Source organism: Panthera leo, chromosome B4 (genome assembly GCF_018350215.1).
Source record: "Panthera leo isolate Ple1 chromosome B4, P.leo_Ple1_pat1.1, whole genome shotgun sequence".
Lineage (NCBI taxonomy): Eukaryota > Metazoa > Chordata > Mammalia > Carnivora > Felidae > Panthera > Panthera leo.
In genome coordinates, this window is record NC_056685.1 from 79,039,830 (window position 1) to 79,054,956 (window position 15,127).

At 56.0% G+C, this 15,127-nt stretch overlaps 1 protein-coding gene across 1 annotated transcript; it reads right to left on the minus strand.

Annotated features, from left to right (window-relative positions):
- Positions 1 to 188: 188 nt before the first annotated feature.
- Positions 189 to 14,631, minus strand: SPRYD3 (SPRY domain containing 3). Its single transcript, XM_042946645.1, has 11 exons — positions 14,542 to 14,631; positions 12,894 to 13,040; positions 11,829 to 11,904; positions 11,175 to 11,299; positions 10,720 to 10,855; positions 9,695 to 9,880; positions 3,433 to 3,582; positions 2,931 to 2,988; positions 2,128 to 2,247; positions 1,871 to 2,043; positions 189 to 1,534 (listed from the first exon to the last, which is right to left on the minus strand). Exons 1-11 carry the CDS (start codon positions 14,562 to 14,564, stop codon positions 1,400 to 1,402), a joined length of 1,329 nt encoding a protein of 442 aa, XP_042802579.1. The 5' UTR covers positions 14,565 to 14,631; the 3' UTR covers positions 189 to 1,399.
- Between the last annotated feature and the right edge of the window lie 496 nt (positions 14,632 to 15,127).

Sequence of the window (15,127 nt, forward strand, 5' to 3'; positions counted from 1 at the left end):
TATTCATGGGAAGGTCAAAGCATCTCCTCGGGGCACTTGGGGGCTTCTTGGGGGCATCCCAGGTCCACGAAATGTACACAATCCCCACCCTTGGCCTCACATGGGTCCAAGTCCCCCTCAGCAGTCCCCAACTCTAGCCCTGGCCCCGGCCCTACGGACTGGAAAGGATTCCCTTGTCCAGGCCATCCTGATAAATACAGAAACTCCATCTTTATTGGCCGTATAAACATCTCTGGGCTGTACATACATTTCATACATCGTAGTGGAGGGCCAAAGGGGGGACACCAGCAACACAGCAGCTCACCCCCTTTCCCCAAGGCCCACCCACTCTGTGCAAACCAAGGCTAACAGCTCCCGCTCCCTCTTCCTCCCAGGAGAAGTCACTGTATGGGAAGGGGGTCAGGGGTCGTGGCGGCAGGAGACAGGAGGGCTTGGTAGGGGAGGACGTATGTAAGTGCTAGAATCAAACACTGAAGCAAAACAGGCAACTGGCACGGGCAGCAAGCTGGGACACGGGTGCAGCAGGGAAGGGGAGTGAGGGGCCGAGCCACCTTCTGCGCCTGCGACCACGTCTCCGGGTCTTGCCTTCACCGTGCATCCCAGGGAACTAGGGACAAGGGTACCACAGGTGTCCCAAGGATGGCAAGGAGGGGATGGGAGCAGAGGCCCCAGGCCCCCTCACTTGGCAGCCCCTCTCTCACTCCATTCAACACGTAACAGGCACCCGACTGTGTGTACAGTTGCGGGGAGCCAGAGACTCAGATTCTCTGCGGGACTACGGTGCCTAAGCAGGCAATGAAGGAGAAAGCGGGCTCTCAAGGGAAAGAACAGAGACCCTAGAGTAGTCTTCCTGGGACAGCAGTCAGTGGAAGGAGAGAGAGGCCCAACAGAGCCCCCCGAGCCCAGCCAGGGGGATAACAGCAGCAACTGGTTCACAATGAGGACAGGGAACAAAAAAGGGAGATGCAACGGGAAATACTGTGATAAATAGAGGAGGGGGATGTCTCTACTCCACCCCCTGCAAAGCCTCATGCCCAAATAGCAGCTGAGACAGAGTGCTCACTCCTCTCCACTCCTATGGCCGGTGGGGAAAGAAAAGGTGCGGGAGTCCACCAGCCAAAGCAAGCGAGACCCACCAATATACCAATTCCATTCTTAGGGCCTGTTTCTGTCCAACCAGGGACTCGGGCCCAGGACTGACTGATGATCGAGGTAGCACCAGGTCAGAAACATGGGCACACAGGAGCTCGGCAGGGGCCTGATCTGGGGGGAACCCGAGGGACTATGAACTCCCTGGGGGCCTGCTGGGTAAGCAAATCCTTGGGGAAGGCAGGAACTGGGCACCCGGTTCTGCAAAGGGCGAGGAAAAGGAGATGGGGCAGGTCTAGGGAAGAAGCCCCTAGCCACTCAAGGGATGCAGATCCACTTTGACTTTCTCCCCACAGCTCAGCATTCCAATGGTGGGGAAGAAGCCACCAGAAGGTACAACAGCATCCTTCTTCCCGATGATCTTGCCGTTCCGAGTGAAGAAAACCTGGGGGTGGAGGCATGTAGAGGAGTGGAGCAGGTGGGCTCTAGCCTCTTCTGATGATGCTACTAGAGCCACACAGGCCCGAACCCCAAGCACTGCCAACTCTCAGAAGCCCTCGGGGGGAGAGACTTAGGGTGATGTGGGAAGTGACCACAAGGGGGCGTCTGGAAACCAGCTCCCCACCAGAGTCTGGGCAAAGTCCAGCACCTCAGAACAGAACACGCCCAGGGCCAGGCCTTCCCCTCTTCCCTGCGTTGGCTGGGGGTCCTATTCCCCAATGATGCCAGCCCCTGCCCAGGCCCAAGAACCCTAGTCCAACGCCACCCTGTCCCCACTCACCACCACCTTCTTGCCCTCATGCTCCTGCTCAATCTCTTCCCCATCTTCTTCTTCTTCCTCTTCCTCTTCTTCCTCTTCTCCCTCCTGGTGCAGGTACATGACATTCCGGACATTCCGGACGCCTCGGGCAGTTGGGGACAGGATCACTGTGTCACAACTGTCATCACTGTCACCTAGAAGGCCAGGAAACTGAGCTCCCATGGTACTGCCCCCACCATCTGCCTGACCAGCCTGGTCAGCCACCCCCACCTACTCACCCTCACTGTCCAGAATGTAGTCCCGGGGGAACATGATTCCACAGCCCATAATGTCCCCTTTGTAACAGCGTGGCCCGAAGGGGTCCCCCACACCACTGCCGTGGAAGATCTTCCCATCATCTATGGGGGGGGGGGGGGAGAGGGGGAGGAGGGGAGGGAGAAGACACACACTTGAAGGAAGGGCTGATCCTCTACCCTCCACCGGGCGAGAGAAAGGTCCCTGCTTGAAGTTGAATGCTTGCTCCTCTCCCTCTCTGGCACTGAGGAAGGGAAGGGGTCAAGGTGAAACAAAGATGGAAAGACAGGAGTAGAAAGAGGGCACCATATTAAAAAAGAGAGACACAATATTCGCTCAAGATGCTAAGGGGCAGCAGACTCCCTCAGATGCTGGCAGGAGAAGGGAGAGGGGACAGGGGCTGAGGAGGGGATGGGGATGGCACTGGGAGCTCATGGCAACTCCTTTCTAAAGAAAGCCTTAAAGGAAATGAAGCAGACCAAAAAAAGAAACTGCAGAATCTGCAAGAAGGGCGCAGAGGGAGCCAACTCAGAGGCCTGGAATGTCCAGTTTGGGCCCAGATCTCCCGCCCCTGTTTCGGCTCCCCTCGCTTTTCAGGCTGGGAGGAAAAACACAGACGAAGAGAAAGCACTAGCAGCTTGGGAAGGGGAGATGAGACAGCAGCAGGGGAAAGTCTCACCAGCCAGACACTGGAGGGGAGGCCTTTCGCTGGGGGTCAGGAAAATGGATGTCCCTGTGCCTCTACAGCCCCCACGGCCTGAGCTGCCCCGGGGCAGCCCCTACCCACCTGCATGGTAAGCCACAGAGCCTCTGCTCCAGCCAGGGTGCCTGTTCTTGGGATAATCCTGCACCAAGAAGGAAAGAGAAAACCTATGGTCCCATGCACAGAAAGAGAACAGGAGAGAGGGCATCTGCACGTTCAACCTTCTGAAACAGGCTACAACCCCAGAGGGCTGCTCACTCCCCTGCAGCCTCCCACCTCCTTCAGGCACTTGAGGTTGCAGGGGACGCAGGGAAGGTGACAAAGGTGTTTGGCTTTCGCAGCCAGGGCTGCAGGCTGCCCCCACCCCACCTGCAGGCCCATTTGAGTGCTGCAGTCAGGACCCTCTATCTGGTTGTGGGTCATGGGGGGTGCGTACCCTCCCACAGCGAACACACACAACCATGCTCGGGTAAAGACCCTTCTCCCTCCACAGCCTGCCCCCCTGCTCCCCGATTTCCCCAAGAGCTTCTGGGCCCCATTCCAACAGCCCCAGAGCTGAGCAGCTCTCCAGGGCACGAGTCCCCACCTTCCGGGCCAGCCCCAAGGCGATGTAGCATTTCTCTCCAGGGTCCACGATCTCCACCTCAAAGTAGTGGCTCCGGGTGCTCAGCGGGTGCCGGGCCTGGGCCAGCCCCACGTCAACGATACTCTTGCCCTTGCCCAAGTACTCCAGCAGCTGTGGGGGAAGAGCCAGGGGCAGCAGGTGGTGCAGAGGGTAGACTGACACCTGCCCTTAGAAACCTGGTCCAGAGGCACTCAGGACCAGTTTCCTGAGCGTGACAAACCCTTGGCTGGAAGGGAAAGGATCCTAGAAGAAACTGGGCCCCAACGTTCTGGGCAGGCATGGGAGAATGGGGCGGAGGGGGGGAAGCAAAGGAGGCAGCACAGGCAGGAGGGCTGAGCCCCGCACCCATCTACCTACTGAGCCACAGCCCCTCTCCTTGCTTTGGGGGAGAGGCGGGCAGCAGCACAGCACCCCAGCTGGCTGAGCACCCAGGACCACACTAGGGGTCTCCAGGCTGTCACCTCCCTGCCCTGAACGACCCTGCTAGAAGAGGTCTACCCAGGGGCCCTGGACAGGAGAAAAAGAGATGTGAGGACGTGAAGCCTGCGCTGAGAGGAGACATGAGGGGGCCTAATGGGGACAGGGAGGATGCAGAGGTTAGGTGCCAACTCCAGATGTCTGAGGGAGGGGAGACAGCTCAGAAACCACTTCTGCCTAGGATGGGACGGACGTGATTTCTCAAGGGCTGTTTGACTTGGCTGTGGACAGAGCTGGGTCAGGGAGGCCGCAGGGAATCAGGGAACCCAGAATGACCAGCTCCACTCTTTACTTAATGTGAAGGAGGGGAGCAGGCAGGCCGGAGACATAAAGGCAGGCTTTCCTGTTCACAGCCCCTCTCGGCCCTTTCACAGCAGGGGTGTGGAGGTGGAGGGAGAGGGGAGGCGACTGACGGACTCTTGGGGCTCTTCAATTCCACAATGGTCCTGCCTGGGCATGATGGGGCGGCCACCCCCAAGCTGGGAGGATTTATTTATCAGTTGTCATGGTAATGGTGGGGTTATGACTCAACCCCATCCCCTCTTTCCTCACCCTCAGCATCACCTGGGAGTCCTTAATCCCTTTTTAATTAGCCAAACTGCCCCTCAAGACTTTAGTCTACCCTCCCACCCCTCCAGCCCAGAAGAAAACACTGCCTGGGGACCTCCTCCACTCATCCCTGGCAAGCCTTGGGATGCTGGCCTCTCACCCCCAAAGAACTCCTGCCTGAACAGGAAAGGAATTATGCTGGCCTGCACCAGTGCAAAAGCCTAGGTGTCTGTGGCAGAGGCAGGGCCTGCACCCTCACCACCCCTTCAGACAGAACACTTGAGGGACGGGGTCCCCTTCTCAGCCCTCGATCCCCAAAGCCCTGCCACCTCAAGTCCGTCCTCCCCTCCTCTCCAAAAGAGAACTGAGGTGGGGAGAGGCAACCAGAGGAAAAGCCAGAGCTGCATGGGAAGCCTCCTACATCCACACCCAGGCTTTTTTTCAAATTTCTCCAGCCATGACCTTCTGTGTTTCAGGTTATGCTGACCCTATTTTATTTACACCCCTAGCCCAGGTCTTCTCGGTTAGCTCACACTGCTTTCTTTCACCACAAGGGGGTTCCCCCACAGGCCATGTTCTGATTTACCGGGTACTAATTAAAGGCCCACACTGCTGGACTTCCCCTCAAGGTCCTGTATCCTCTGCTGGGCCTGGGTTCCTCCTCGGCATCTCCCCACAAGCCGGGAGGGGTAGAGCCTGGTGTGCATTAACTGGCTTAACGCTCCACCCAGTGCGAGGAGCCCCCCAGCCCACCCTCTCCGGCCAGCATTGCAGAACTGGGTGGGGGATCCCACAGCTGCCCTCGACCCACTCCATCCAACTGGCCTCGGCGTAGGAAACACAGTGTTCTCCACTTCCAGAGCCAAGAGGCAGCGGCTCCAGATCCTGATCCTTGGGAAAAACCCGCCCAACCATTCCCTCTGCCTCAGCCCTGAGGACTGCGGCCACTGCAGTCTTGTCTGTGGACAGGGTGGGGACGCTTCCTCCAGCTAAAAGGTCAGGAGGACGAAACCCACTAATGTGGGACTCTGAAACCCACTCCCCACCTGGCACAGCATTTCAGACAGACTGCCGACAGCTGGAAGACTAGGTCCCAGCAAATGCCGCCCTCTGCAAGAGAAGAACCACCCTCCCCTTAGGGTGTAAACTGCCCCAATTCATCTGATCCTCTCTCAGCATTTACAGGGGCAGGTGGGGAGTGTGGCCTCCCTGACAGATCCTAGCTTGAGTTCACTCCTCCCCTCCTGAGACTAGGGCTTTAGCAACCTAGTGGAGATGGGAGGTTTAGCCCCTAGGGTCTGAGTTGCTAGAATCTCAATGCTGGTCCCTCATCTGTGCCTCAAATGCCTTTCAGTTTGGAAAGAGAATCACACAGACCTGGGTTCAAATCCTAACTCCTCTTAGTCACTAGAAGCTAACTTCGAGAAAGCGACTTTTGCTCCTTTAAGCCACAGTTTCTTCCTCAGTAAAAGGAATTTTCCTAAAATGGGCGAGAGAAGACTAAATGAAGTGTGTCAAGTGCTCAGCATGGAGCCTGCCCCCAGGTGATCAACACATGTTCCGCCTTTCCCTAAATCAGGAAACGGGGGGTGTACCAGAACATACCCACGTATCAATGCTCCGTGAACATGAACCGTCACCCCAAAGCTACAACAGACTATAACTTCGCATCACAGACAGAAATGACCCTTCATCTCAGCCCTTACCTCCAACTCCAGCAGCCCCATAGGCCCCAGAACTGGTCACCGTTCCCCTAGGACAGATGAGCACGCCCCAGATTACTCTGTCCCCATTGACCAGCTGCCCTCCTCTTAGTACTTCTCAAATAATGCCCAAGCAGCAGGAATATTCCCCCACATCTTTGGTGGGGTAAGGGCATCCTTTCCTCAGTGCTTTCAAGCCCCCCGACTCCTGAGCCTCCCTCCCCATAGCACCAAAGCCCTGAGAGGCCAAACAGGTGGACTCGAAGCCACAGAATGGAAGCTGCGGGCCAGAGTGCAGAGAGCCTCCTGCACTCCAACCCCCCACCTCCCAGTAGCGCCTCCTCAGCCACTTCTCTCTGGCTGGTATCCGCCCTCCTCCTCTTGCCAGCAGAGACCCTAATCCCTCTTGACAGGAGCAAGGGAGGGCTCAGTGCCCTGAGGGCCTAGAAGCAGCTGAAACAGGCACCAAGAACGTGCTCCACACTCCCCACCGGCCAGCTCAGGCCTCAACATGGTCTCCTCCTGGGTTGGGTTGGGTTGGGTCCGGGAGGACCCCTGGAGGGTGAGGCCTTATTCACCCCTCTCTGTGTACCAAAGCCGTTGCTCCATCACTAAGGAGTTGTCAGAGGAGCTATGAGCAGGAAACAAAGACAGAATCAGTCTAATCCCCCAGCTTTACCTACTGCCCCCCACCCTCCACACATTACCTCACTTTGCAAAGCCTGGGGGCAGGGATGAGGTGAGGGGTAACACCCCCATCCCTGAGCAAACACAGCAGCGGTTCCTCAACACCCTCAGAGCTCTGCAAAGGAGGGACTCTTCAGGAGGGGAAACTGAGGCCACAGGATGCAGGGGGAAGGATTCCACTCAAGAAAGAGCCAGGTCTGTCTATATACAGGTGCTCAGATCAAACAGACACAACTAAATATCAACTGTTGAAGCTAGGTAGCAGGTAAATGGGTGCACACTGAACCATTTTTTCAACTTTTCCATATGTTTGAAATTGTTCATAATTTAATGTTGGAGGGAAAAAAGAGGGTCAGGAATTCGTTCTTCTCTGTAGGAAGAACCAGTGAGAAGGGAAGAGAGAAGATAACAGAGACTCCAAACTGAGAGAAAGGCCCAGGAGGCAAAGGGTCCCAGGCAGCAAGGTAAGCTCACCCAAAAGGGCCGTGGGCTAAGAGAGCTAGTCAGGAGACTGACAGGGGAGCTGGGGACTTAAAGCCCAGGAACCCCGATTCACCTTACAAGAAGGGCCAGGAGGAGAGATGACGGGCTACAGAAGAGGAGTTGGGGAGAAGGGCACAGCATGTGTCTGGCAGTGGACAGAGTGGTGGCAAGGGATCAAAGAATAAATATCTGGACTTAGTTTCACTACTAATTCACTGTTTGACATTTGAACAAGTCTCTTCACTTCTGTCTGGTGCTGTTTTTTCATCAATCGCACAAGAGATCTGGGAGCATGAGGGCTGTCACAAAGACTAGGGGAGGGAGCTCCCAGCACCCTGGGTCTGGGTGCCAAGGATGCTAAACGTCCTGCATGTCAAGGTGAATGGTCTTCGGCTCCACACTGGGAAGCCCTGGACTGGATGGCATCAGAGCCTCCCCCAGACCTTTATGGTTCTAAAAGGCGCTCTACCGGGAATGTCACCCAAGGCGGGAGAAACAGGGCCCATCCAACAGCGGAGGTCTTGAGGCTCCAGGGAAAGGCTCCCCACAGAGGGGACAGGAAAACAGGAAGGGCAAAATGGAGAAACAGCTGAGCTATACATCTTTAGAAGTGGGAGGCACAGGCCTCCAATAGCCCAAATGACCTCTCCCAGGCTCCTCCAGGAGATACAACTCCGATCCCCAGATCACAAACACAATGGATGGTCAGAAGGGACAAGAAGGAGCAGGGCAAGAGACAAGCAGGGATAGGGTCCGAGGGGATGGAAGGAAGAAACCGGGTATGTCACCCTCATTTGAAAGATGGAGTCGCTGGCAAGAGAAGAAGAAAGGCATGTATCTCTCAAGAGGCTCATGCTCCACTCTGCCCCAGAGGAGCAGGTGCTCAGGGAACAGTGTGCCCACCCTGCCAGCTGTCCCCAGCTGGGGTGAGGGTCTGAGAGAAGAGCCAAACAGCTTATGTCTAAGAAAGAAAAAATTCTCAAATGTGTGACCTGAGGGCATTGGGGGAGGGCGGAGAGGAAGGAAGGCTATTTATAAATGTCTACAGGATTCTACATCAATTAAAAAAGATTGCCTGGGAGGAGCTGGGGCCAGAGTGGGGACAGGTCCAGGCAGGGAAAAGATGCCAGGAAAACAGTCTTGAGGAGAGGTCAGGGATGAGAGCTGGAACATCGCCCTGGCTCAGTCCCAAGTTCAACTCTGTAGATGTTGTCAAAATGATGGCGGAAGGGGGAAAGAAAGAGATGAGGATCAAAGAGTGGGCATCTGAAGCCTCCCGGCTTGCCGCCATTGCGGTCCTCAGACCCCACTGCCAGAGGGGGTGCAGAGTGTCAGGAGCAGCAGGAGGGCACACGTTCTGCCATTTTCCTTGAGTCTGACTCACCTTGAACTCCAGAAATGGGGGAGCCTTGCTCATAACCCACTCCCACCCCCCACTGCTTCTGTTTTGCTATCAAAGGCTAAGCTGAAAACAGCCTGGGTTGGGGTGAGAAGGCCAGAGGGTGGAGAAAAAGGTTGAGCCGGGAACAAGAGGGCGGCAGAGGGACAATTCGAAGTGGGAGGCCGGAGCAGCCCACTGGAGGCCAGGGCCAGACCCCTGACTCAGCATCCATTCACTCCCAGCCCAGCATGAGGCATCGAGGGTAGATGTGAAGAATTTCCCTCTCCTAAGGTCCATACACTCCCCAAGAAAGTTTCAAATCCAGGGAGAGACCAAAGCAGGTATGAGGAGACGGTGTATTAAAAAAGCAGACTCTGGAGGGTCAAGGATTGTCAATGAATCTTCATTTGCCTTCATTCGCATTCCTCTATCAAAATGTAGGGGGAAGACAGAAGACATTGACATTGATACTTACTCAAGACAGATCTCAGAACCTTCCCCCACAGGAGCAGGGCTTGTGACCACACATAACCTGCAGCACAGTGAGTGGAGAGCTTGGGCCAGCTGAGCTAAGACTGGGCTTTTGAAAGGAGGATCCAGGCATCCCGCCTCCAAATGAGCCCGGATGTGTAGGGCAGCGGAAGCCACCAGATGCAAAAAGAACCAAAGAAGGCAAAGGAGAACTACTGCTGTTCTCAGGGTAAAGCAACTAACCTGAGCTCTCAGTGACACAAAAGGAAGACAGCCAATCAGCACTAAGGAGAACACAGATCTGGATTCAAGAAGTTGCGTCAAGGCCCCAAGTTCCCGTTTCCCAAAACCCTATAAAAGACACTGTCCTCACTCCCCATTCTAAGCAATTCAGACATGCATACGTGGCCCGCAGAGTTCAGCCCAGGCCTCCCGGTCCAACCCCCACCACTCCACCCTCTCCTCCACTTACAGTTCCGCACACTCGGACATCATGCAGCCGACCCCACTCGTCCTCGTAACTGTCCACCATCATGACGCTGTCGTCCTCGCGGCCCAGCTCAGCGTTGAGGTGCAGCCTCACCTCTTCACCCAGAGAGTGCATGCCCACTGCTGGGAACAGTCCATCTGGGGACATGGGCATGATGGTGGAGCCCACCTGCAGCAGAGGGAGGGAGGAAGGGAGCTGCCACCTGGCTCACTTTTCCACAGCTCACCTAATTCTCACAAGGGTACTTTTGAGATGATGCAACAAATAACTACCACACACGCTGACGGCAAAACAGAGGTACGGAAAAGTTTAAAAAGTTGCTAAGCACGCCTGGCCAAGCAAGGTATCCACAAAGCTAGAGGGCAGACATAAATCTCTTGACTTGCTGTCAAATGCTTTCGGCACGTGTGTGTTCTAGAGGCACAGAAGCTAAGGAGGGCCCCCCGCCCCCCACCAAGGCCTGAGAGAGCAATCTTCCCAGGGTGGGAGATGGAGCAGGAAAGGAGACGAAAGACAGCTGAGGGTCTCTCTTCCATCGCTCTTACCCATCTCTTCACCGCTACTAGCCTGTCTCCAAAGAGGGAAGGAAAGGAGAAGCGAAACAAGAAAAATAAACACAGAACGGACATATCCCTCAAAAGCATTCAAGTCAAATCTCCGAAGAGGACCTCCAGCTTATGCACCCAGGCTGTAACCTCTTCCTCTCCTTTTCTGCTCAAAACTTTCCCCCAAATAACCCAATTCGGTCCCCTACAATCTCTGCCCATCCTCCACTGCACTAACCCACCCCTGTGCACATATCATCTAGCCAATGTCCTGGCTTCCCCTGGGCAGGGAAAGTGTCTTGTCCCGTACACAGACTTCAGGAGAACCTGAGGCTGGCCTGAAGGAGGTGGAACTAAAGCCTATGGGTCCCTGAGCAAGCCCAGCCAGGAGATGATTTCCACTCCCACAGATCCTCGGATGGCTTCAACGCGCTTAAATCCCACCTGGGATTTCCCACTCACCCGCTTCCCATTTTTGGTGAAGAAGATCTGGGCAGTCTGTACATCAAAGGACACGGGCTCAATGCCGCAGCCAATCCGGTCCCCGGAGTTGCACTTTGACCCAAACTGGCGGCCCTTGGCTCGGCCATTGTACAGCCTGCAAACAGAGCAGCACAGACACAGGACCTGAGCCTGGCCTCCCAACTTCTCCACGGCACTGACCCCTGGGGCCTACCTTGCTGCTCCCAGTCACCCTGCGATGGCATCTGTGTCCACGCATGAGCTCCACCCTCCCCTCCAAGTCTGCAAACCTCCAAGGGTAGCTATCAGGCCACCTTCCCATCCTGATCAGAAAAGTCTATGAAAATACCCCAAGACAGGTGAAGGAATGGCAAAAACCACGTCCAGGTAGTCCTTTATATCTAAGGTTCCCGAATCCACAGGAAAGGGACAAGGTTCCACAGGAGGCAACTCACTTGCCATCATCAGCGTGGTAGGCTACAGAGTCAGGCAACCAGCCAGGCTGGTGATCCAAGCTGTAGTACTGAGGGACCAGCCCCACAGCAATGGTGCCCCGCACCCCGCTGTCTACAATCGACACCTACAAGGAAGAGCGCAGGGGGAAGGAAGTTAGCAGGCATCGAGATGAATTTCTGCCAGGGTGGGGAAGGGGAGTCAGACATCAAAGGCTCAAAGAGCCTCAAAGAGACAGAAAACATGGTAATCAAAGAAAAAGAAAGGACACTGAGGGGAGAACTGGGGAGACCAGGGGCCTACTTTGTCATGATTACTCAGAAAATCATTTGCAAGCTATGGAAAATGATAGGAAAATGAGCAGATGCTGGGCTCGGGTTAGGAAGTGGGAAAGGACATGGGTCCGAGTCTGGGGTGTGGGTCATAACTCCTCCCCTAGCTGAGGGGCAGGAGAACAGAAGAGACAGGGTGACAGCACTGGGGCATCTATCTCTCAGCTGAGGCACCATGGTATTCTGTGCCCTTTTCTCAGCCAAGAAGACAGCCCTGATGGCAAATTAAAAGGAAGAGAGCAAGAATCTCCTTGGAGCTTAACAATCTCACCCCCTGCTCTCCTCCCCCCCCCCCCCCCCCCCCCCCCCCACTGCCTTGATCACCTCAAAATAATTGCTGTCCTTTGTCAGGGGTCGAGAAGCCACGTAGCAGCCAACTTCACCGGAGTTTCCATGGTAACTAACAGAAGAATGGGGGGGGGGGGTTCATTAGCAGCCTAGCCCAGGAGTGGGGGTAGGGCCTCAGCATCCTCACCGCTGCCCCATCCCCCGGTAAGGGCCAACACAGAGGAGAATCTATCAGGCCACACTTCGGGACATCTGCACAGACACCGTAACAAGATACTTGAGGTCACCCACCCCTCCTGCTGCCTCCAGCCAGGGTCCAACCCACATCAGACAACATGAGCGTGGCTCCTTCATTTCTAGGAGGAAAAGAATGCGGAACCTCCCTTAATTGCCTAGCCGGGGTCTCACAACCCTGTCTAACCTCAATCCCTCATGCTGCAGCTTTGGCCTTTTTCTCTGGCTCTGTCTTCAGTGGAGCTGAAGCACAGCTGGTCTCTATCCTCTGCACCAAAGCCCTTCGTAGACTGGAAGACGGTTATTCAGTCCCCACTCCTCAACTTTTTTGCCTTCAGGCTAAACAGCACTACTTCCTTCCCCCCCCCACTTCAGGGACAACTTTGTGACAGAATTAGGCTCAGAAGGAGTCAGGGAAGGGGTTCAAGCCAGGAGAGAGAGAAAACAAACACAAACACACAAGCCAAAGGGCTGGAAACTGGTGGGCAGGACGCACTGTGGGACTGTCCTCCCAAAACAGGAAATCCACTGCCTCTGAAACGGCTACTCTCCACCAAACCCCACCCCCTGAGATGCAGGCAGAAGGAGACCCAGACAAGCCACACACCCACTGGAGTCCCCTCAACGAGGCACTTGGGCGACTCGACACACCAGCAGCTTCCTCTCTCTTACATGACTGCTTCTAATGTGGACCAGGACAGAGTGACCCAGAGACACAGCTCCACACCGCTCCACTCAGAAAGGCCTCCAGGGTCAAAGGCCCTCGCAGGGCAGGTGCCAACAGTCGTCTGCCTCTGAAAAGACCCCTTTTCATCTCTAAGACCTGGCAGAGGAAGGAAAATGTGGAAGCACTCCCCCTAAACTCACCTCAAAGTGTCTCCGTCTACAAGAATGTGCTTGAACCTCTCCTGGTATCGGAAAGCCCGGACCTCCCGAATTTCCCGGATCCTCCGGCGCCAATTCAGAAACCGGTAGTGCAGGTTGAGGTCATCCATCTTGTTCATGAGAACAAACCTGCCATGGGGAGAAGGAGACTGAGAAGGAGACTGAGAAGGAGGCAGGGCCCAGAGCACACCAGAACGTGGAGAGGGCACTGGACTCAAAGTCAGTCAACAATCCCCAACCTCGTCCCTACATCCAGCATTTCCTGAGCTCCTACTATGTGCACTGTTCTTGGTGTTAGGAGTACAGCTGTGAACAAGATGGGTGGGATTCCTGTTCTCACAGCACTTCCGTTCCAGTGCGGGAGGCGTGACAGGGAAGACACGGACCTGACGACGTCGGACAGTAGAGGAAAAAAGTAGAATGGGGTGACGCAGAATAAAGGCGTAAAGTCTAAAGACTACTTTGGATACAGCGGACAGAGGAAGTCTCTCTAAGGTGACACTTGAGTTAAGAAGAAGCCAGGCGTGGGACAAGCTCAAGAAAGAGTATTTCAGGCAGAGGGGCCAGCCAGGACACAGATCGTGGGGTGGAAAGGCAGGCACGGTAGAGGAATACAAAGGCCAGGGTGGCTGGTGCGTAGGGAATGCGTGTGGGAGAGTGTTCAAGAAGAAGATGGGAAGAAGCCAGGAGCCAGAGCAGACCACAGGTTAAGGAGTCTGGATTTTATCCCAAGCGGGACAGGAAACCTCTGGAGGGTTTTAAGCAAGGAAATGACGGGATTTTTAAGGTTTATCAGATGTTAAAGATCATTCAGGCTGTTGGCTGGAGAACTGATCACAGATATGTGAGAGCAGAAGGGGCGAACAAGTAAGAGGCTGTTGGAGCAGCTCCAATGAGAGATGGCATCCACTAGGAGGGTAGCAGTGAAGATGGAGAGGAGTAGGATGACCTGGATATTTAAATCACCAACGGTGCTAATATATGAATGAATGAATGAATGAATGAATGAACGAACGAATGAATTTTTCCTGGAAGCCAAAAGTGACGAAAATGGGAGGTACTTTTCTCTTCCCATCGCCCAAACATTGGGACAGAGGTTCCATCAAGGCCTGACAGTACCCTGCATACAGTAGGTGCTTAAATGAGCCTTAGCTGGGCTGAATTCGACCCCAATGCGCTTGTTACACCCTTCTGCGGTAGCCACAGGCACCACGTGGCCCAGAAGGGTTGGCACCGGCGGGGCTGCCCTGCTCACTCGCCGCCTGGGCTCCACCCCAGATAGATAGTGGCCCCCAGACCTAAGGACGTCCGCTCGCCCAGAACCGCACAGCCTTGGCACCCGCGAGCGGTGGCCGCACCGGGTCCCGCCTCCAGCCCGGACACCGCCTGGCCCTCAGACGAGACCCTGGGGCAGGAGGGCCGGGCTCGTCAGCGCGACTACACCCAGTCTCCCCAGGCCCGGCACGGGGCCGAGGAGGGTCCCGAGGCAGGAAGCCCAGGCACCGGGGCGCAGGCCCCGCCTCTGACCCCGAAGCCTCCGCCCAGGACCCCCGCCTCCCGCCTCAGGCTCCGAGGTGGGGGGGGGACCCGAAGCCTCCGGGACCCCGCCCCCCCCCCGATCCCCGCCTACCGGGGCCGCCGCGTTCTCCTCATCCATAGGCCTCTCAGCTCCTCACACTAGCTCTTCGGCCGCCGCCACCACACACATCCGGGTCCCCGCCCTTCCTACGCTCTCCGAGGCCCGCCCATCCCCACCCTCCCCGGCCAATCTGCAGCGGCCCTGGACGACAGGCATCTGCAAGAACCAATGGGAGAACTCAGGCAGGCTCGGGCGCGGCCCGGTGAACTGGCTACCTAGCTCAGGGTAGGGGCTGGTAAACCCGAGGGTGGGAGGGTGGAGGCAGCGACGTGGCGGCGCGGACGCCGCGCCGGGCGCCGTGCCGGCCGCCGTGGGCGCGGACTGGGCGGTCAAGGGGCGGCTCCCGCGCCGGGCGGGGCGAGCGGGGAAGGTCCCTGCGCACCTACAGCTGCTGCCAGTCTTGCCTGCGCGCTCGTTCTGTGGCACAGACGACGCTGAAAGCAAGCTTCGTAGGAATGTCCTCTTAAGCCACCCAGCAGCCTTATGAAATGACCTTATGAAATGAATCTTATCATTATCTCCTTTTTGCAGATGCAGATCTTGAGGCTGGCCTCCATAGCTCGTGCGCCTGTTACCA